Raw genomic sequence first — 22034 nt, forward strand, 5'->3', positions numbered from 1 at the left:
GAGGGATGGTTGAAAATAAAACAGGACATCTGCAGACAGTGGGAGTAATTGCCCAGGTGTTGCATTCCTATTTCCATTCACCAAGTTAGAATGAAATGACTTTGATTTATCACTTGTATAGTGCTGCAATCTGGAATGTGGCATTGTATTCTTACTGAACGGTGCACCATTCTGTTGTGTTTATGACATAAATATTTCGCTAAGCTATATTTTAACTGAGTGGATGTCCTATTCTGACTGGAGGGCAGCTGCTCATTGAAAGGGAGGATCTTGATTTTATTTTAACTGTTGCTAAAATGAATGAGGCACACATTTTAAAATTCCATGGTTTGTCTAGGCTGTAGCCTAAACTTTTAGTTCTAAAATTTCAACATGTTGCCAAGTGGTTGGCTTATGCTGGTTTGAAGGAATATTGCAGTACTGATTTTGGGCAGATTTTTTTCTGCTATTATTTTAAGTTACATATCAGTGTAATCTAATTATTTTCATTCACAGTAAAAAAAATTCTAATGTATGTTTCCAGATGAACTTCAAGATATATTTCATCATCCAACCACACAATTACCTGGAAACAAAAGTCCGGTAACAGAGAGACTCCTGATGCATCACCAATGGACTCCACAGTTTCAAAAAACATTTCTAATTGGCCACTCATTCCTCACAGATGATTTGAAATCTTTGTTTAACCTCATTGAATCAAAGCAACAAAATTTACCACAAACACAAACTGCTGGTAAGCTTGCTTGTATTCAGTTTGGAGGATGTAGAAATAGTTGCTTGAAAATAGTTGAGGACTTCTGTCAGACTTTGTGTGTAAAATCATAGTGCCATTTTTTAAAGCATGGGAACAATATCAATCGTTATTTGCTGTCATCACAAATTAACGTACACTTTACCTTTCTTCACATAAAAGCTAATTTAGTATTAAATCAAAATAAACTGTTAAATTTTCTTCAAATAATTCTTTTTTGCAAGCCATAAAAGAGTACAATTAATATGAAAATACTAAACAGTGAAATTAATTTATAATTTTTACATTGTTTTCCAAATCTTCTAGTTCCAGTTAATATTACGTAAAAAAGGAAAAGGCAACCACTCGCCTATACCAGTCCAACATGTGAAACACAGAAATGCACAACAGAAAAGAACATTCACAGTAGCTTTCAAGCACTACCTCTTTCTAGCAAAAGCACCCATTCATCCACACAATCCCACAGACACCCAAATGCACACTTCTGTGACCATGACAAGACTAATTACTTGTACTCACTTACTGAAAGCATTTGCCTGAGCTGATGGAAGTGGGGAGAGGGTAGGGGTGTCACAAGGAGAGAGTAGTAGGAAAGAGGCAGGTGACTCCATGGTCGCACAGCAAGACAAAAAGAGTAAAGAGTAGAGAGGTATTGTTCCATTCAGGAATTCCCATTATTGTTATAAATGTTAATATTGCTAACCTACTATACAGTGTCCTCCTTCACATATAACTAATACAAAAAACACAAACACACACACATTTCAATGGCTGCTTCACAACCTGTGCCAACATGAGCTTCTCTTCACCTGTATGTAGATGACCTGCTAGGTCCTGTCCCACCTCCATCCATTTTCCCATGACTCTCATTCACTCATTCTACATTCACACACACCTCTCCTGTCACTGTCTTCCTCTTCTTCTGTTCTATTTCCCCCGGCCAGTCAACTCCATCAGACTGCAGTGGGCAGAGGTGTGTAACCAGATGACATGTAGGCAGTCAGACAGCCAGAACGCAGCCTACGCTATCATACTGTGATGGGTGAGCACCTACAGGCAGAGGTGACCAATTGGCTTGTGTATGTGCAGAACATGTGCAGTAAGGACACCTAACAAGTAGCCTACACTACTTGCACATGCCCACAGGTGAGTTGATGGGCACTGGTGCCATATGGGGCAGTGCTGGAGCACTGCCCCATATGGCACATATGCCTGGAGCAACCTGCCTTCCACTTTTATTCCTTCCATTATTGGTTTTCCACCCAGGGTGTTCAATATTCATATTTAGCGTCTTTCATTTCTAGGCTCATTTTCAGCATGGACAATCGCAATGACATCAGAAGCAACACAGTGACTATTTATTGTTGTATTCTGTTGTAGAAAGTGTTGTAATCTTATTCTCTGATGTATAGTATTTTCTGAATTAATTTTTACTTCCTATATAAACTGCCTAGAAAGTCAGTACAATGCTTTAATCAACTGGCTTCCTTAATACCAATAGTTAAAGTCTTGTCTGTAGCTTTAAGTTAACTAGTTAACATGATATTTGCTAAATTATTGCACCCTTCCACAGAACTGGCAAAAAAAATGGACAGCGCAAACCTTCAACCAAAAACCAGGAAACGAAAGAGGGCAGCTGAAGCAAAAGGCCTACAAACAACAGAAGCAAAAAGGAAAAAACTTGAAGATGCATCACTATTGTTCGACAAAACGTTCAAATTGCCTGTGGGAATACCCTCAAGTAGAATAAGAAAGGTTAGCTTTTTGTTGTGAGTAATGTTTTGGTGATGTGCTTTAAGTTACATATGAAGGTCATTCCAAAAGTAAAGAATGTTTTGATTTGACCGTGCTGCTCAATTCTCATACCACCTCCATTGCCATATGATAGACCTTGTGAACTGTTGGCTCCAGTATGACGCTAATAATGAGCAGCAGAAGTTGTTTACTGTTTACAGGGAATCCAACAGTTTGGGAATTTTTTAGAGTTCAAAACAAAAATTTTATTTCTTTTTCAGTGTTTTACAACCAAGCTCTGTTGTGAGGTCCTGTAGCATCTATGAACTTGTGAGAACCATAGCATCAACATCACACATTTCCAGTACTATGTTGAGTAAACAAGCGTCATGCCACCACTGTACTGAATAAACCAACCCCACGTGTCTGACAATAAGAGGCGTGAGAAAGGGGTCATGAGGTTTGTGTTGCTAGCCGTATCCTGGGTAATAGAACACAGTTGAGTCACTCTATTGTACTTCAGCTTCCAGACCATGCGGACGGCTTCCTGCAGCCTACCTCTCTCCGTGCTCTCCCTGACCCATCACCAACTAGCTTGATCGTGAACCACCTACTCTGACTCTTCCTATCCCTGTTTCCAACTCACACTCACACTGGCAGATGACCTCACAGTCTGTCGTGGATGAGCCCTTATGTAGCCTGTAATTTCAGAATACAATCAAAATTCAGTTTATTTCTCTTCTTTATTTTGAACCTTCCTTTCAATGCCGTTGCTCTCCCATCTTTGACCAGGCCATCACCTCATGTGCCGGGTAACTGTTTATTTGTGTGATTTGTCTTTGGTTTGTAGTGCAATATAGTTTCTGAATGGAAAAAGAGTTCATACTGCCAAATTTGCTAACAGATAATTCAGGTTTATGGAAGTCTGATCAGTGTAGCTTCAGTTTGAAAATAATGCGCAATGTTTAATGGCAGATTAGTGAATATTCTTGGTAAATAACAAATAGGCTGACCTTCAGCTGTGATTGATGAATTCAAATCAATGATTGGGAACAAAATTTCATGGGATAGACATTTTGCTATTTATGTACTAAATGATTGCTTTTCTAAAACTTGATGATCAGTTCTTTATTAACATATATATATATATATATATATATATATATATATACATATAGACACACACACACAACAAGCCCTCATACGGTGAGTGGCAAAGGGCATGCTGTACCATTGTTAATCATTCCCTTTCCTGTTCCACCCACAAATGGAGCAAGAGAAAAATGACTGTGTATATGCTTCCTTACAAACCCTGATTTCTCTTGTCTTGTCCTTGTGGTTCTTTTACGCAGTGTGTGTTGATGGCAGTGGGATCATTTTGGAGTCTATCTCAAATGTCAGTTCTATTATCTTTGTCAATAGTGTTTTGTGAAAGGAATGTCTTCTTCCCTCTAGGGATTCCCTTTGAGTGCATGGAGCATTTTGCAATACTACCTTGTTAATTAAACCTACTGGTATCAGTTCTAGCTGTATGCATCTTAATTGCATCATTAATCTGAGCTATGAACGATCCTAAACTTTCTGGCAATACTCAAGAATTTGTTGCACGAGTGTTCTGTAAACAGTCTACTTTATAGATGAGCCACAATTTCCTAGAATAGCTCCAATAAGCTGAAGTCTACCATTCACCTTTCTTACAAATGACCTTATGTGCTCCCTCCAATTCATATCGTTTTGCAATGTTATGGGTTGATATTTAGTATATGTAACTGCCACATGTAGCTTACCACTAATGCTGTATTCAGACATTATGGGATTGTTTTACCTACTCATCTTCATTAACTTGCATTTTTCAACATTTAGAACAAGTTACCATCTATCAGACCAAATAGAAAATCTGTCCAAGCCCACTGTCATCAGCAAAGAGTAACAGATTGCTGCTTACTCTGTCCCTCAGATCACTGAAGTATATAGAGAACAACAGAATTCGTGTTGCACTTTGTGACGTATCTAGGATATATATATATATATAAGATTAACAGAATGGAGTACTCTTGAGTGAATGTCAGTGGCATCTGTACTGACAAATTATAATTAATTTTCATTTCCTGCATGAGGTTAGTGTGAGATGTAAATGTTGGAGTTGATACATAAGAATCCTGTAAGTAACAAGTGGTGCAAGTTAGTTTACAAGTAATGCTAGCATCTGCTGGGTGGCATTTTAAGAATGCTTTACTGAGCTAGAGAATTATCAATTGTCATGGTATTGTTAGCGTGCTTTACAGCTATATGAAATTACATAATGTCAAATATGAAATTTTCTTGAATGTAAATGATAGTATAAGTATTTCTAATATTTGTAAATGTTAATGGTAAATGTCATTATACAGTTGTATATATAATGATCCACTGTGTTTAGAGAGAGAGAGAGAGACAGAGACAGAGAGAGAGAGAGAGAGAGAGAGAGAGAGAGAGAGAGAGATATATATATATATATATATATATCAAAGTATTGTTGTTTTCCGTAAATGGAATAAGGACATACAGACATTACAAAAGACAGCAAAAGGTCATTATTCACAGTGTTGAGAATGACTGTGATGCGAGGTCTGAGTGGGATACGGTCAAAATCGGAAGTGCCGCAGGGATCAGTGTTGGGGCCACTCCTGTTCCTTATTTATATAAATGATATGCCCACTAATATTATGGGTAACTCTAAAATATTTCTGTTTGCTGATGACACTAGCTTGCTAGTAAAGGTTGCTGTGTGCAACATTGGCTCTGTTTCAAATAGTGCATTTCATAACATAAGTTGATGGCTTGTAGAAAATAAACTAATGCTAAATCACAGTAAGACTCAGTTTTTACAGTTTCTAACACACAATTCAACAAAACCTAACATTTAATTCAACAGACTGGGCATATGGTTAGTGAAACTGAACAGTTCAAATTTCTAGGTGTTCAGATAGATAGTAAACTCGTGGAAAGCCCATGTTCAGGATCTTGTTCAAAGACTTCTTGCCGCCATTTTTACTGTTTGAACAGTATCTGAAGTAAGTGATCATTCAACGTGAAAATTAGTCTACTTTGCTTATTTTCATTGATTATGTCATATGGTATTATATTTTGCGGTAACCCTTCCCATTCTAAAAGGATATTTTTGGCTCAGAAACTGGCGATTCAAGCAATAAGTGGTGTCAGTTCGTGAACCTCTTGTCGACACCTGTTCACTAGTCTGGGTATTCTGACATTGGCCTCTCAATATATATATTCTTTATTGCCATTTTGTGTTAACAATATCAGCTTATTCCCAAGAATTAGCTGCTTTCACTGAGTTAATACTCGGCAGAAATCCAATCTGCATTTGGATTGCACTTCCTTAACTCTAGTGCCGAAAGGTGTGCAGTATATTGTTGCATCCATTTTCAGTAAGCTAGCACAATAATTCAAAACTCTTAGCAGTAATCTACATGCTTTCAAATTGAAACTTAAGAATTTCCTCATGGGTTACTCTTTCTATACTGTTGAGAACTTCCTTGAAAAATTAAGCTGATTCTTATGTTATATTGTTGATTAAATTTGCTTAAAGTTATGGCTTGACTTTTTTTGAGTTCATATACTTTTATTTGTATCTGTTATTACTTTTATGTTGTAATTTCATGTGCTGACACGATTTGTTTAAAGCCCAGAAACCTGGAAATAAATGATAACAAAGTCTCCTGTTTGGCTGTGAAAGGTTATGGTGTACATGGAAGTTATGAGGGCCTCTGGCATTAATAATTGTTGAACTACAGAACTCAGTTTTTTAAGCACAGTGGTAACAGGGCTGTTGAACACAGAACACACTGTTATTACTTGCTATTCTAACAGTAAAGCTATCACTGAATCTTACTGTGGGACACTCACAGAATTATCTTAGAAGTGCTTAAAAGAGAACAGTTAGTGAATTCTATGTTTTCCTCAATAAATGAATCCTTGAACTTATTCACTTATTAGCCAAGTTGTTTTTCTTTAATTAGCCAAGTTGTTTTTCTTTCTCACCTTAGTGTTACATGCGTGTTATGTCAAAGGACCTATAAATTACAAGGACTAAAACAAATAGTGCTACATGTTGCATACTACTAATTGTTTCACCAACAAAAGTAGATAACTGTATTTTTGCTTTGGCCACTGACTTGTAAAAGAAACTTTTCAGGACAAGACATTACTGTTGAATGCTTAAGTTTTTTGTTGTTTGTGAAATTAAATGGCAATATGTAATACACCAGTCACAATACTGATGTCCTATTCCACAAGATTTACGCGGGTCACCATTGATTGTAATCTTCAAATCATTTCTAATTTTTAAATATCTGTGGCATGAAATTGTACACATTTTTCTTTGAGTAAGTTAGAAATATGAGTCTTTTTCATATACAAATAGAGATCTTTTGGGATAGCTTTTTTGTACTAAAGACTGGCTGAGGTATTACAACTTCCCTGGGGCACTCCTGATGATACCTTTGTTTTGATGACCACTTGTCATCCAGGATAACAACTGGTTTCTGTTACTTAAAAAGTCTTTGAGGCAGTTACATATCTGGAAACCTATTCCACATGCTCAGATCTTCATTAACAACCTGCAGTGCTGCACTGTGTCAAATGCTTTCTGGAAATGTAGGAATATGGAATCTGCCTATTCCCCTGATCCATGGTTCGCTGGACATCATGCGAAAAAAGGGCATGTTATGTTTTGCATGAGCACTGTTTTTTAAATTCATATTGCTTTGTAGAAATAAGCTCTTTTTTCTCCCTCAATGAAATTTATTATATTCAAACTTAGAATATACTCAAGAATTCTGTTTCAAACTGACATTAAGGATATTGGTCTATAATTTTGCAGGTCTGTTCTTTTACCTTTCTTACATGTGGAAGCCACCTGTGCTTTTTCCAGTCACTTAGGACTTCGTGCTGGGTGAAAGATTTATAATAAACGCAAGCTAAGTATGAGGCCAGTGCTGAGGAACACACTCTGTAAAACTAAATTGGAATTCCATCTGGACCGGGTGACTTATTTGTTTTCAAATCTTTCAGCTGTTTTTCAATGCCTTTGATGCCTGTTTTTGTGTCCTCCATAAGAAAGAGTGTGTGGTATTCAATTTTGTATGATCCTCCTGCTTGAATAATTTTTTATGAGAGATCTTAAACTTTTGTTGTTGTTTTGCTGTCTTCTATTGCCCCAGCTGACTGGTCTATGAGTGAGTGAATATGAACCTTTGACATGCTTAGTGATTTTATATAAGACCAGAATTTTCCAGGATTCTCAGGAAGATCTTTCTGTAATACCAGACAGCAGAAGTTGTTGTGTGCTTCGCACATCTCTTCTTATGGATGCATGAATTTCTAGTGAGTTTTGCCTGTCAACATTTCTGTGTTTTTTGAACAAAGAGTGCAAAAATCACAGATTTTTCAAAATTTCTTGCTTACTCAGTGCGTACTACTCCTCATACTTGCCCATAATTCCTCTATGTCCCATTCATTGTTTAAGCAGAATGCTAACAACTGTTTATGTGCACTTTCTGGCATTATCCTTCTTGATGGAATTATTAATGCCCTAGTAATTTTCATGTCTGTGATGGCTTCATGATTGCTGATCCCTGCCTCTGTATTAACACTGTCAATAAGGCCTATTTGTAGCTACAAGATATAAAATATGTCATAGCAGTTTATGGTGAAAACATTCAGAACTTTTTTGCAAGACTATCTGTCCATACCACCTGCAATGAATCTGTAAATACCCGAGTTTAAACTCATTAGGTTAAAATCACCTCCACCTAATATGTAATGATCAGCATTCTTCCGCACTAGTGAGGAAAGACTTTCTTTCAACGATACTGCAATTGTTACATCAGAATTGGGTGGATTTTCAAAACATCCAATTATTAATTTTTGTTCACATAGCATTATTACTCACATCCAGATAACATCACACTGAGACTCATTTTATACCTCACCAGATGTAATATTTTTGGCAGTTGCAATGAACGCACCCCGTCCTTGCGGTCTAATACCTTTCCAGGAGGGCAGTAAATTTAGTGAATATGTTTCAAATGATTCAGCAATTTACTTTTAAAATTTTGACATTGGAAGTGTGTCTACCTTATATGTCATCAGATTTCGTTCTGTACGTATTGACTGGGGAGCAAACTAAGACTGTTGATATTTTAAAAAATCAGGAATCCAATATATTGATAAAAATGTCAGCAGCACATTGTAAATATATTGCCGGTTTTAGAGCTGTATATTTAGGTATTGATTTATTATTGATATCCTGTACATCAACAAGTTAGCAGCCTGCCTATCCCTCTTAGAGCAAGAATTGAAAGGAAAATGATGCACATTCACACTTTGCGTTAACAACTTTGCTGATGATGGTAACTGCGTGGAAGTGGAAGTGGCACAAAAAACTTTGTCTGATGGGTCTGTCATTTGGTTTCGTCACATGTCAGATTTGTCCGAAACATCTCATGTCAAATTCCCAGTTTTTTAATTTCTGTACACACCAGAAAACTAGCAGTTGTAGTGTCAGAATTTTGTGGTGAAGTTGAACATTCCAGTTTCTGCTGGTAGCAGCAAGTGCTGATTACCTCAGCATTTCACATCACATGTCTCAGCTCACTGCAAAGACTAGTCTTGTCATTTGGGGTTTTGTTCATCATTTTCAGCAACTGTTTTTGAAGAATGTTGATGTGAAGAAATAGCACACTAGACACATTAAAAAAAAAAAATTTAATGCAACTGGTGTGCTATGTTTTCACATTGGAAACCTTGTTATTCCATTCACATCGCAAACCCGCAGTGCAATTGGACTTCTTCTTTGTGCTACCTATACTTGCTTCACAGGGTCAAAGAGAAAGACTGGATGTGATAAAAGCTCAAAAAGTAGTAAAACTCCTTCACACAGTGAAAGTACAATTATCTACCACAGTTTCAAAAGAACAATTTCAAATATTCACCAAAAACTGCGAAAAAAATTATATAAAATAAAAATATTGGCTCTCAATATTGATATATCGCCAATATATATTGATATTTTTTGGAAAAAATATTGATATTTAATCAAGAGCCCTACGTCAAACTATTGCCTAGCCTGAAAAAACAAACGGGGGGTGGGGGTATGTGCACTCCATACGTATTCTGCTACCTGAGTAGCTGCTTCCTTTATGTAGTGCACCCCTCACCTACCAAGGGGAATCCTATAGTCCTCCACCTCATAATGCAGGAAAATCTGCAGCAAAGACTGTCACAAAATCAATGGAGCCTCTGTTTGGGACTGTCCTCCCGACTCCAAACCAAACACCACCACTCGACACTGGAAATTTTAAGCTCTGCCTGCACCCCTCAAGCAAGGCCAGTAGTGTTCACCACTTGTGCCAGCTGCCTGTAGGGAATGAGGATGTGGAGAAACAAAGTTCCAGTCAATGGTATGGTATCATTCACAATCCCGAGCAAAATCAAAAAAAGCCAAACAATATCTGAGGACCAAAAATGTTACGGCCACAGATACCGTAAATGTAGTGGGCTATTGTCAGAGCCTTCACCGACTATTATGCACAGTTCAAAACAAACGGCAAGGGCTGTTGTCCAGTGGTACTGTGGTGCTTTTTTGCAATACTACTTTCCTGCTTTCTGCTGTGTTATCAAAGGATTTTCTTTGGCAGTTTACGGCCGAACTCTTTGAGCACTCCTCTTACAGCCTGGACTTGACCCTGAGTGATTACCATCTCTTTTCTAAATTAAAGGTTTTTTTTAGGTAGAAAGCACTATGAAAATGACAGTTAACTGAAACAGAAAAAAACAATGTGTCCTAGTAACATAGGCCTATCTTTTTGCTGCAAATAATGACAAAGCCTGGCATGAAAGCAACTCTTGATGTTGTTGACACTGCAATAGCTGAATCCAACTGCCTTGGCTTTCAATTTTGTACGCATTTCTCAACTACTTTTGAAAAAAATTTTAATGCCAACATTAACAAGTGTTACATCACTGTACCTGTCTTCTTAAGAGTTTTCAAATGCCTTTGAAATACATTGTTGCATAACAAACATACTTGCTTCACTATCTTATTTGATACAAAATTTAGAGTATTAACTGTGCAACAAGATCACATGCCCCTCTGCACATTGTCAATTGCTGAAAACTTCCATTTCATTACCTTGCACTATACAGGAAATAAAAGGGATGTTAAGTCTTATCTGACTTGCCTTGTATATATTTTCACAGATGTACTATTGGAATAATTTCTTAAATTGTGTACAGAAAACAGTAACTTCTTTTGTTTCTTCCAGGTTGGTAAAAGTAATGTCACTCAGGAACACGGAAAAGATGAAGATGAGACCATCATACCAGTTGATACAGAATGTTATTTCGTGGCACCCAAATGCAACGAATTAGATGATTTGAAAGAAGAGACAAGAAACTGCTTGAAGAAAGTGCAAGAATTGAGTAATATGGCGAATTTATTTATAAAAAGTTTCAAATTTCAGAACTGTTGCTATTCGGAACCGGTGATATCTTGCACAAAACTGCAACAGCTTTCAGTTTCTGTTACAGATGTAACAGAACCTCCTCTCATCCCTGGTGTCCTAGACAGATTGTGTGCAACTTATGAGGAACCAGTTAGTGAGAATTTCAATTATGTTTTAAAATTCAATTTGGTCTGCAACATAGACCAGTTTTTATCAGACTTGCATTTATCACCAGAGTATGAAGACACAAATAAAAGATATTTTCATGATATTAATTCTACAGAATCTCATTTTCATGAAATTAAACTGCCGTGTCTTTCAAATATTAGCAGTCACACTGCAATAGATTTAGAAGTCCCTAGTACATCAAAGGCAGCTTTTGAAAATATTTCATATACACAAATTAAAAGTAGTAATGACAGCATAAACTGTAACAAAAATTCAGATTTCAAAACTGCAGAGGAAACATCAGTTCACGTAAGCCCCTTAAGTGATAAAATATTTAATTACTCAGATATAGGTTCAGATATAGGTGATTCATCCCCAGTACTCTCCCAGAAGGTACGAAAAGATCCAGTCTGTTCCACCCCAAAAATTAGTAAGAGAACATTATTCAAGACAGAAAATCCTACTCGCACTTTTACTAGTGGTTCAAAGCTTGCACTGAAAAGTAATCACAAAGATACGAGTACAAGAGAAGAAATAAAAACAGAAAATGCTTTAGAAGTACATGACTCAAAATTAAAGGATGGACTAAATTTCACGTTTAAATTAGTCCCAGAGGAGGAAGAATTACTTTTCAGTGGTATAGACAGTGACAGTGCTGATGAAGAATCAGTAACTCAACAAACACAGCAGTCTAACAGCCAACAAGCCCTTCCTGATGAAGAATCCATAACACATTGCACAAAACAATCTAAAAGCCAAAAAGTCTGTGCTGATGAAGAATCAGAAGCTCAATACACAGATCAAGCCAAAAGGCAAGAAGTCTTTGATTCACCTTACAGAATGGTTACTGAACATTTTGTTGGAGGAAGTGGAATGGAAAAACCTGAGACAGAACCACAAAAATGCATTTCACTCTCTTCAGATTCTGGAGACAGTGAAATATGCAAGAAACCTTACAAAAAAAACGTTGGGTGTTTTCGTAGTAGTACTTCACTTAGTGAAACAGAATCAATATTTAACTGGTATTCTAGCATGCAACATGAAGGAAACAAGGCAGAGCCTAAAATTTCTCACAATAAGTGGCGTCCTGGAAGTACTTCACCAAGTGATACAGAGGCAATAACGGACAAATATTCTAATGCACACCAGGGAGAAAAAAAGACATCAACTAAAATTTCTCACTACAATAAAAAAACAACTGCTAATCAGGAAACAAAAACAAATCCTTCTACATACATGAAGAGGTGTGATACAGAGAATGAAGATACTTCTGCATCACATTCTACACATGACAGTAGTGATTCACCATCGTTAGATGGTGTATTTGTGTGCAACAAGCAAACCAGCACAAATCATCGAAAGACACTCTCAAGAAAAACAGCTGAACTAGAGGATAACCAGGCAAAAAATGGAAAAGAGAAACATAAGCATGTAAGTTTCATCCTATTTTTAGTTAATGCTGCTATTCACCTCAGAGTCAAACTCTAGAAATCTAGACATCTTTGATAGTAGTAGGGACACTCATATTATTTTAAAATGTGTGAGAACTATTTCGTTACAACTAGTGTGTAAGTGCAGCAGACAGTAAACAGCTTATGACCGTAGCGTGTATATTAATTTGAGTTCAATTATGGTATTTAAGTCTAAAGATGCATTTATAAATTTGACATTCAAATATATGTCCTGTTTTACTACTAGATCTGTTTCTGAGAAAATGTTTACTGGTATATGTAATCTCAATACTGTTCTGTTTCCACGGCAATACCTAGTTTTATAGTTTCTAAGTTATCATTATTACTTGTGGCTTTTTAAAATTTGTTCTATCATTTTTGCAGTTCTGATTAATTCTATTGTATACTGGATGAAATTATAAAACTAGTTTTTGTATTCGTTTTTGTCCATTGGCATTACTTAGGATGATACTTTTGATGGTTAATAATTACGAAAAAGGAAGCAGATATCGGTGTAGGCACTGCAGCCTATGTGATGTAGAGAAAAAAATCTCTCAAAAACAGATATGAGTAATGAGAAAACCACGTAGAAATGACAATGTCGTAAAACAGAAATGTCATTCCTTAATACTGCATGTGGTTGCATTATAAGTTGACCAATCACCAGTTCACTATCATCCCACGAATAAATGAGTATGCCAAAATTTTGCAGGTGCATATGTGTGGTCATTATTCTCCTGATTGCTGGACACTATACGCTAGGTACTAACTGACTGACTGTGAAGCTAGGTGAATGAAACTGTACCTCAACTATGCATTATATTTTGTCCAATATCCCAATTTTATTCATGATCTGATCAAATTTCTGTCAGACATCACTAACTCCAGATGAACTACTACTTGACCAAGGGACTGATGACTTCACTGTTTAGTCCCTCAACCACCAGCCATCCAAGCTATTGGCTCGACACAAACAGTAAGAGAACCAAGTCCAACTCGGACTATGTCACAATCATAATCTAAAGCACACAGAGAGAGCAAATATTGCAAAACCAGGGCAACACTTATAACTCATTGCCACACAGCGAATGGAGTCATAGCAAGGAGTGCAAATGGTGTAGTATGACAGCATCCAGAATGTCATTCTGCAAACTCTACAATATGGACTGATGACATGTATCATCCTAACAATGCCGCTCCAAGGCATTCTAGTACTGATGGGGCAGAGAAAAATGGTGCAGTATGACAGCATCCAGAATGTCATTCTGCAAACTCTACAATATAGACTGATGACGTGTATCATCCTAACAATGATGCTCCAAGGCATTCTAGTACTGATGGGGCAGAGAAAAATGTCCGTAATGGAGATATCACGGTGTGGACAGGACTGCTGACACCTCTGGTTAAACAAGGGCAAATGGCCACCTACCATGCTATAATGATGGTTCTGTGATGTCCTGACATGATGTTTGGATTTAAATACCCCTGCTTCAGATGTCTTGTCCTTAGTACCTGGACATTCTATCTGTGTCACCAATGCCAGTGGAATGACCGTCTTGCTAGTTACAGATTAACTCTATAAGCGAACTGTGATGTGCTGCTTGCTGTCTGTTTCAAGACTCTATCTACAAGACTGCAGCCTGCCGCCTGTGGTTGGACTTCATTGCTCCACACTGCCATTACAGATGGATCACAGCTGTGACTGATGGAAAATGCAGACTTGCTGGGCATTCCTCTGGTGAAAGGCCAAACCAACTGACTGCATGCAGCCATGTTCTTGCCAGCCTCTATCTTCTGCTTGCTGGCCTCCCAGGTTGTATGGCTACTGCCTTCCTGGCTATATGGTGTATGTGCTTAGGGAGCCTGGAGCCTTTTGCTTCTCTTTCACAACAGTGGCCATCCAGAAGATGCTGTGGGTACAGGTCTAAGTGTGCATCATCTACGAGAGTGCTGAGACCCTTTGTCTCAACAGAGGCATGTCCATAGGTTGTCCTGCTAGCCCCTGTCACTGCACCCCACTGTCAGGCATCCTGCCTGACAAGCTACATGAGCTGTTGGACTGCTGACTGAGCAGCTCCCAGCGAAGACTGAATTCATTGGAGGAATCACATTAATAAAATGTTATTACAGGTACCAGTGTTTCACTGCTGCCTTCAGCTGTAAGACTTCATCACTCACCAGCCCTCAGAGCTTGATCTCAGTCACTTGTAATATTACCGCCTCACCTGTTGAACCTCAATTCCCACTGACCTCCTGACCTGAGGTCAGTACAGAAATGGGCTTCTCGACAACTAGTGTACAGAAATGGAAGTCTCGCCATCTGTCGTCATCACAACCTACGTCCAGGAGTGGTCTTCACAACACCAGACCTTGTCATCACTAGTCATTACATGAACATCACTGCAGTCAACTTCTCTCAACTTGTAACCTGCAATTCCAAATGAAGGGTGGTGATTGAGAAGGTGTTTTTCTCATTGTATAATTTGTTGGCTGTGGTAGATCCCAAAGACATTCATTTCAATTTGAAAGTAACTCTGGTACAGTATCGTTAACCTCATGACCTCTCCAAGTTCAGAGGCAACTGTCACAAAATATATTTGATGCCTTTTAGGTGAGCATTTTGTAATCTTCCTGGGCACAAGGTGCTGTGTACCAAGGCTGTTCCAGTCAGATGTTTTACTTGATGATGTTGGGGTCCTTTGGCATGGGATTGTAACAAATGTAGATGGGCTATGATACACCATAAGAATTAGAGTAACTCCTTTTGTATTATGTACCTTAAATTTGAACCTGGTGTTAACTTCCCTTGTACAATTTTTTGGCTTGGCACTAATAGCATAGGCAATATGCCGATGGAAACATTTTCCACTAATATGAGTGATTCTCTTACCACGATGACAGAACAGATTGTTAGATAACAAGCTGCACTAGAGCAGAAAAGTGGGGAACTGGGACATTACGGAACCGAAGCAGTACCACTGCAAGCTGACAAGGAATAGCCACCGGGACAATTTCAGAAATTAAAGTTATGCAGAGTGTGCCCTCTCCTCCTATCAATCCTGTGGTAGCAAATTTAATAACATCTTTTTTTATCAATGTACCAGAGGACACAACTGTATTTCTCAGTGTTAGCTTCAGCCAAGCTGGGTGTTGGTCTGAAACATGCCTTTGTATAACCAATTTACAACTGATTGGGGAAGGTAAAGCATATGTCACGTACCATGAAACTTTGAGGGGTGCACAGATATCTACACCTACATCTACATGGAGATTGCAAATCACACTCAAGTGTCTGGCAGAGGGTTCATCAATCCACCTTCATAATAATTATCTATTATCCCAGTGTTGAACAGCGCGCAGGAAACACGAACACCTAGATCTGTGCATGTAAACTCTGATTTCCCTTATTTTATTGTGATGATCATTTCTCCTTATGTAGGTCAGTGTCAACAAAATATTTTCACATTCAGAGGAGAAAGTTGGTGATTGAAATTTCGTGTTGTTTTAATGATGTCCACCCCAAATTCTGTATCGTTTCAGTGACACTCTCTCCCTTATTTCATGATAACACAAAACGTGCTGCCCTTCTTTTAACTTTCTCAATTTACTCCATTAATTCTATCCAGTAAGGATCCCACGCCACACAGCAGTACTCTAAAAAGAGGCTGGACAAGCATAGTATAGGCAGTGTCCTAGTAGATCTCTTACATTTTCTAAGTGTTCTGCCAATAAAATACAGTCTTTGTTTTGCCCTCCCCACAATATTTTCTGTGTGTTCTTTCCAATTTAAGTTATTTGTAACTGTAATTACTAGGTATTTAGTTGAATTTACAGCCTTTAAATTTGACTGATTTATCATGTAACAGAAGTTTAACTGATTCCTTTTAGCACTCATGTGGAAGACCTCACACTTTCTGTTATTTAGGATCAATTGTCAATTTTTACACCATACAAATATCTTTTTTAAATCCTTTTGAAATTTGTTTTGCTCTTCTGGTGACTTTACTAGACAATAAACGACAGCATCATCTGCAAACAACCTAAGACAACTGCTCAGATTGTCTCCTAAATTGTTTATATGGATAAGGAACAGCAGAGGCTTATAACACTACCTCAGGGAATGCCAGAAATCACTTCTATTTTACTCGTTGACTTTCTGTCAATTACTACGAACTGTGAACTCTCTCACAGGAAGTCACAAATCCAATCACGTAACTGAGACGATATTCCATAAGCATGCAATTTCACAACATGTGTGGTACAGTGTCAAAAGCCTTCTGGAAATCTAGAAATACCGAATCAATTTTAAATCCCTTATCTGTAGCACTCAGCACTTTGTGCGTGTAAAGAGCCAGTTGTGTTTCACAAGAACGATTTTTTCTGAATCTGTATTGACTGTGTGTCAATAGACTGTTCTCTTCAAGGTACTTCATAATGATTGAACACAGTACATGTTCCAAAATCATGCTGCATATCGACATTAATGATGTGGGCCTGTAATTTAGTGGATTACTCCTATTGGTGTGACCTGTGCAACTTTCCAGTCTTTGGGTACAGATCTTTCGCCGAGCAAGCAGTTGTATATAATTGATATACAGTCTGGACTGGAAGACTTGCTTTTGTTAAGTGATTTAAGTTGCTTCACTACTCCGAGGATATCTACGTCTAAGTTACTCATGTTGGCAGCAGTTTCTTGATTCAAATCGTGGATTATTTATTTCATCTTCTTTGGCAAAGGAATTTTGCAAGGCCTTGTTTAGTAATTCTGCTTTGGCACCACTGTCATCGATAATATTTCCATTGCTGTCATGCAGAGAAGGCATTGATTGTGTCTTGCCGCTACCATACCATACATACAACCAGAGTCCCTTTGTATTTTCTGCTACATTTCGAGACAAATTTTCATTGTGGAACTATTATAAGCATCTTGCATTGATGACAGCATGAAATTTGGGGCTTTAGTAAAAGATCACGAGTCTCGGAGATTTGATATTCATTTAAATTTGGTATGCTTTTTTTCATTCTTTCTGCAACAGAGTTATCACCTGTTTTGTGTACCAAGGAGGATCAGCTCCATTGTTTGTTAATTTATTTGGTATAAGTCTCGAATTCAACCCACATCTGGTCTACACTCACATTGTTAGTTTGGAAAGATAGAGATTCTCTCCCGGAAAGACAACAAAGGAATTTTTATCTGTTTTTTGAATAGGTACATTTTTTGTGTAGTTTTGGAGGATTTGGGAGTTACTATATTCCAGTCTCACTATGACAACCCTGTGTTCACTAATCCCTGTACCTGTTTTGATGTTCATTATTAACACTGGTTTATTTCTTGCTAAGAGGTCAAGTGTGTTGTCACAACCATTTACTATACGCTTGGGCTCAAGAACTAACTGCTCGAAATAATTTTCAGAGAAGGCATTTAACACAATTTCAGATGATGATTTATGCATACCTCATGATTTAAACATGTATTTTCGCCAAAATATCAAGGGTAAATTAAAGTCACCACCAAATGTAATTGTATGAGTCGGGTAGGTGTTTGAAATTAAACTCAAATTATCTTTGAACCTTTCAGCAATTGTATCACTTTTGTTGGCAGGTCAGTAAAAGTATCCAGTTACTATTTTATTCTAGTTGCCAAGAATGGCCTTTATGCATGCTAACTCACATAAACTATCTACTTCAATTTTGCAATGAGATAAACTATGTCAAACAGCAACAAACATGGCACCACCAACTGCGTTCAGCCTATCCTGACAGCCTGACAGTAGCGAGCCAGTGGGTGTGTTGGACCTTCCATTGAGCTACGGACCCCCTTGAAGATGTCTCCCGCAGTCGGAGACGAAACGTTGGGAATCGACACAGAATTCGTCAACCGACCACGGCATAACAGCCCGGATAATTATAATGGACGTGATATTTCCGGCCGTGAAAGTCTACATTTTAGTTATAGGTGTATTAAATAGCAGACTCCATAATCATATTAGAAGAAAGAGTATGGTATATTTCACACAGAGAATCAACTATGAGAGAGCTTTTAGCAAGATGGGTTCTGTATTTGTTGAAGGCTGACAAAAAACAAATATGAAAAGTAATCTGTGTTTTGGAAAATGCAACAGAATTTGTGTACTGGTTTGGTACTATGAAAAAGATGTGGGTCCACAGCTTCAATATACAGTACATAAATCAAAGCATGGATTGGATGCAACAGAAAAGGCGAAGCCTATTTCATCTGCTAGAAAATCTGTGGCTAATATTTTCTTGGATGCAGAAGGGATTATTTTTGTTGATTACCTTAAAAAGTGTAAGACAGTAACAGATGAATACTACACAAGTCATTTGGATCAAATGGATAAATAATATAGAGGATGAACCAAACTTCATGCGCTCAAATTCCACAGCGTTGTTCCTTGTGTACTAAAAATACAGAAAAAAGTCTCTAACAAAATTTTGTTGTGTGCATATTTTCAGTAGAAAATGGACATCAAACAAAGGCATTTTGGCATCACTGTAATAACATATGTAGCAGATATCCTGATTCAATACTGTGTGACTGTGCTGTCCAGTTAGTGCAGTGGGTAGAGTTTTGCATTAGAGTACTCAGTTTCGATTCTGTATCTAAGGGTAATTTTCTAATTTTATGCTGTGTCATGCGCTATCTGAAATCTTAATTGTTATACAGCATGTACTGTGTGTTTTATACAATAAACACAATATTATACAGGGTTATTACAAATGATTGAAGCGATTTCACAGCTCTACAATAACTTTATTATTTGAGATATTTTCACAATGCTTTGCACACACATACAAAAACTCAAAAAGTTTTTTTAGGCATTCACAAATGTTCGGTATGTGCCCCTTTAGTGATTCGGCAGACATCAAGCCGATAATCAAGTTCCTCCCACACTTCGCGCAGCATGTCCCCATCAATGAGTTCGAAAGCATCGTCGATGCGAGCTCGCAGTTCTGGTACGTTTCTTGGTAGAGGAGGTTTAAACACTGAATCTTTCACATAACCCCACAGAAAGAAATCGTATGGGGTTAAGTCGGGAGAGCGTGGAGGCCATGACATGAATTGCTGATCATGATCTCCACCACGACCGATCCATCGGTTTTCCAATCTCCTGTTTAAGAAATGCTGAACATCATGATGGAGTGCGGTGCAGCACCACCCTGTTGAAAGATGAAGTCGGCGCTGTCGGTCTCCAGTTGTGGCATGAGCCAATTTTCCAGCATGTCCAGATACACGTGTCCTGTAACGTTTTTTTCGCAGAAGAAAAAGGGGCCGTAAACTTTAAACCGTGAGAGTGCACAAAACACATTAACTTTTGGTGAATTGCGAATTTGCTGCACGAATGCGTGAGGATTCTCTATCGCCCAGATTCGCACCTTGTGTCTGTTCACTTCACCATTAAGAAAAAATGTTGCTTCATCACTGAAAACAAGTTTCGCACTGAACGCATCCTCTTCCATGAGCTGTTGCAACCGCGCCAAAAATTCAAAGCGTTTGACTTTGTCATCGGGTGTCAGGGCTTGTAGCAATGGTGAACGGTAAGGCTTCTGCTTTATCCTTTTCCGTAAGATTTTCCAAACCGTCGGCTGTGGTACGTTTAGCTCCCTGCTTGCTTTATTCATCGACTTCCGCGGGCGACGCGTGCAACTTGCCCGCAAGCGTTCAACCGTTTCTTCACTCACTGCAGGCCGACCCGTTGATTTCCCCTTACAGAGGCATCCAGAAGCTTTAAACTGCGCATACCATCGCCGAATGGAGTTAGCAGTTGGTGGATCTTTGTTGAACTTCGTCCTGAAGTGTCGTTGCACTGTTATGACTGACTGATGTGAGTGCATTTCAAGCACGACGTACGCTTTCTCGGCTCCTGTCGCCATTTTGTCTCACTGCACTCTCGAGCGCTCTGGCAGCAGAAACCTGAAGTGCGGCTTCAGCCGAACAAAACTTTATGAGTTTTTCTACGTATCTGTAGTGTGTCGTGACCATATGTCAATGAATGGAGTACAGTGAATTTATGAAATCGCTTCAATCATTTGCAATAGCCCTGTATAATACCAACACAGAAATAGGAGTACAACCATGTTTATTATTCCACTTTTAAAGATGTATTTTGCCTTGAAATGTTTTCTCTTCTTCCAAGCACATCACTATTCCATGTTTTCCAGTCCATTGCCAGCATTGCTTCCATTTTCTTTTATACCCCTTCCCACAAAGTAAAAAGAAAAAGAAAGTGTCGTGCCGCCCTTTGACTTCTTGGTCACTGCTTCCTGTATCCTCAGTAATTCTCTGGGAACCATACAGATCACATATCATCATCATCTTAATGTATTCTTTTGCAAAAAAATGTTGTACCAACTACCATGGTTACCACTTTCATGTCCATTACATTTCTTTGAGATATTACATCATCAGCTACAGATAATTACCAAACTCTGCTACATTTATTCTATTACGCTGATGAATGTGGAAGAACTCGAAGGATGCTTCCAAGCTTCTATTGTGAGCGCGGATGCACCTATGCTGTGAAGAATTTAGAGAAGCATGATCCAGCAAGTCACAAATGTTTGGAGATTGAGGAGATCTGATTGAGCATCTGCTCTGAAGACTCCATGTGTTTTGTGGAAGGCACTGTCACTTATAGTGTATTTAAAATATTACAACTGCTTACTGTAACTGAATGTAGTTCATGAATATTTTTGACATGTCCAATCTGTAATTGTTGTGTTCAGCATGAAAGATAAGAAATGTAGTTGTAGGCTATGTATTGTTAAAGAAAACAGTGTGCTACTGATTACTGAGCACATCAAAGTTTAAAAAATTACACCTACACATAGAATCAAACTTGAGTACACAAACACAAAACTCAACCCTTTGCACTAACAGGACAGCAGAGTTAAACAGTATTGGATCAGTATACCTTTCATACATGTGATTTCAGTGTTGCCTTCCTTTCTTATCCCAATCTTGCCGAAAATATACATGGAACAAAATTTTGTTAAACTTTTTTGTTCTGTTTGTATACAAGTAATAGACCTATAGCATCCAAGTGCATGGATTTTGTTTCATCCTGCATGAGAAGAGCAGGATTGGAAAAGTATGATGACAAAATTGTATTAGTGCACTTGCTAACAAAATTACTTTGGCATTGGAAAAATTGAGGGATTTGAAGTACTATATCTTGTAACATCCACCCTGTTAATCAAGTTTGGGACCTTCTGACTTTTGCCTACTCCCACATGAAAAAAAGAAAAAAAAAGAAAAGAAAAGAAAAGTGGTTCAAAAATATTTGGAGGCTAGAAAGAAGGTGTGTGTGTGGTGGTCTTCAGTCCTGAGACTGGTTTGTTGCAGCTCTCCATGCTACTCTATCCTGTGCAAGCTTCTTCATCTCCCAGTACCTACTGCAACCT

The 22034-nt window shown here is 38.1% G+C and overlaps 1 protein-coding gene across 2 annotated transcripts in view; it reads left to right on the forward strand.

Annotated features, from left to right (window-relative positions):
* The window catches only part of LOC124556035 (Fanconi anemia group M protein homolog), a 242759-nt gene that overhangs the window by 203942 nt on the left and 16783 nt on the right, over positions 1 to 22034 (forward strand). Inside the window, exons 18-21 of one of the 2 annotated variants that reach the window (XM_047130071.1) lie at positions 524 to 733; positions 2325 to 2506; positions 10813 to 12591; positions 14230 to 14414. In XM_047130071.1, the coding sequence (XP_046986027.1) occupies positions 524 to 733; positions 2325 to 2506; positions 10813 to 12591; positions 14230 to 14313 (2255 nt within the window). In that variant the 3' untranslated portion in view covers positions 14314 to 14414. Of the gene's footprint in view, positions 1 to 523; positions 734 to 2324; positions 2507 to 10812; positions 12592 to 14229; positions 14415 to 22034 lie in introns of those variants that run through there. The other variant, XM_047130070.1, reaches the window with a different exon arrangement.

Source organism: Schistocerca americana, chromosome X, assembly GCF_021461395.2.
Source record: "Schistocerca americana isolate TAMUIC-IGC-003095 chromosome X, iqSchAmer2.1, whole genome shotgun sequence".
Lineage (NCBI taxonomy): Eukaryota > Metazoa > Arthropoda > Insecta > Orthoptera > Acrididae > Schistocerca > Schistocerca americana.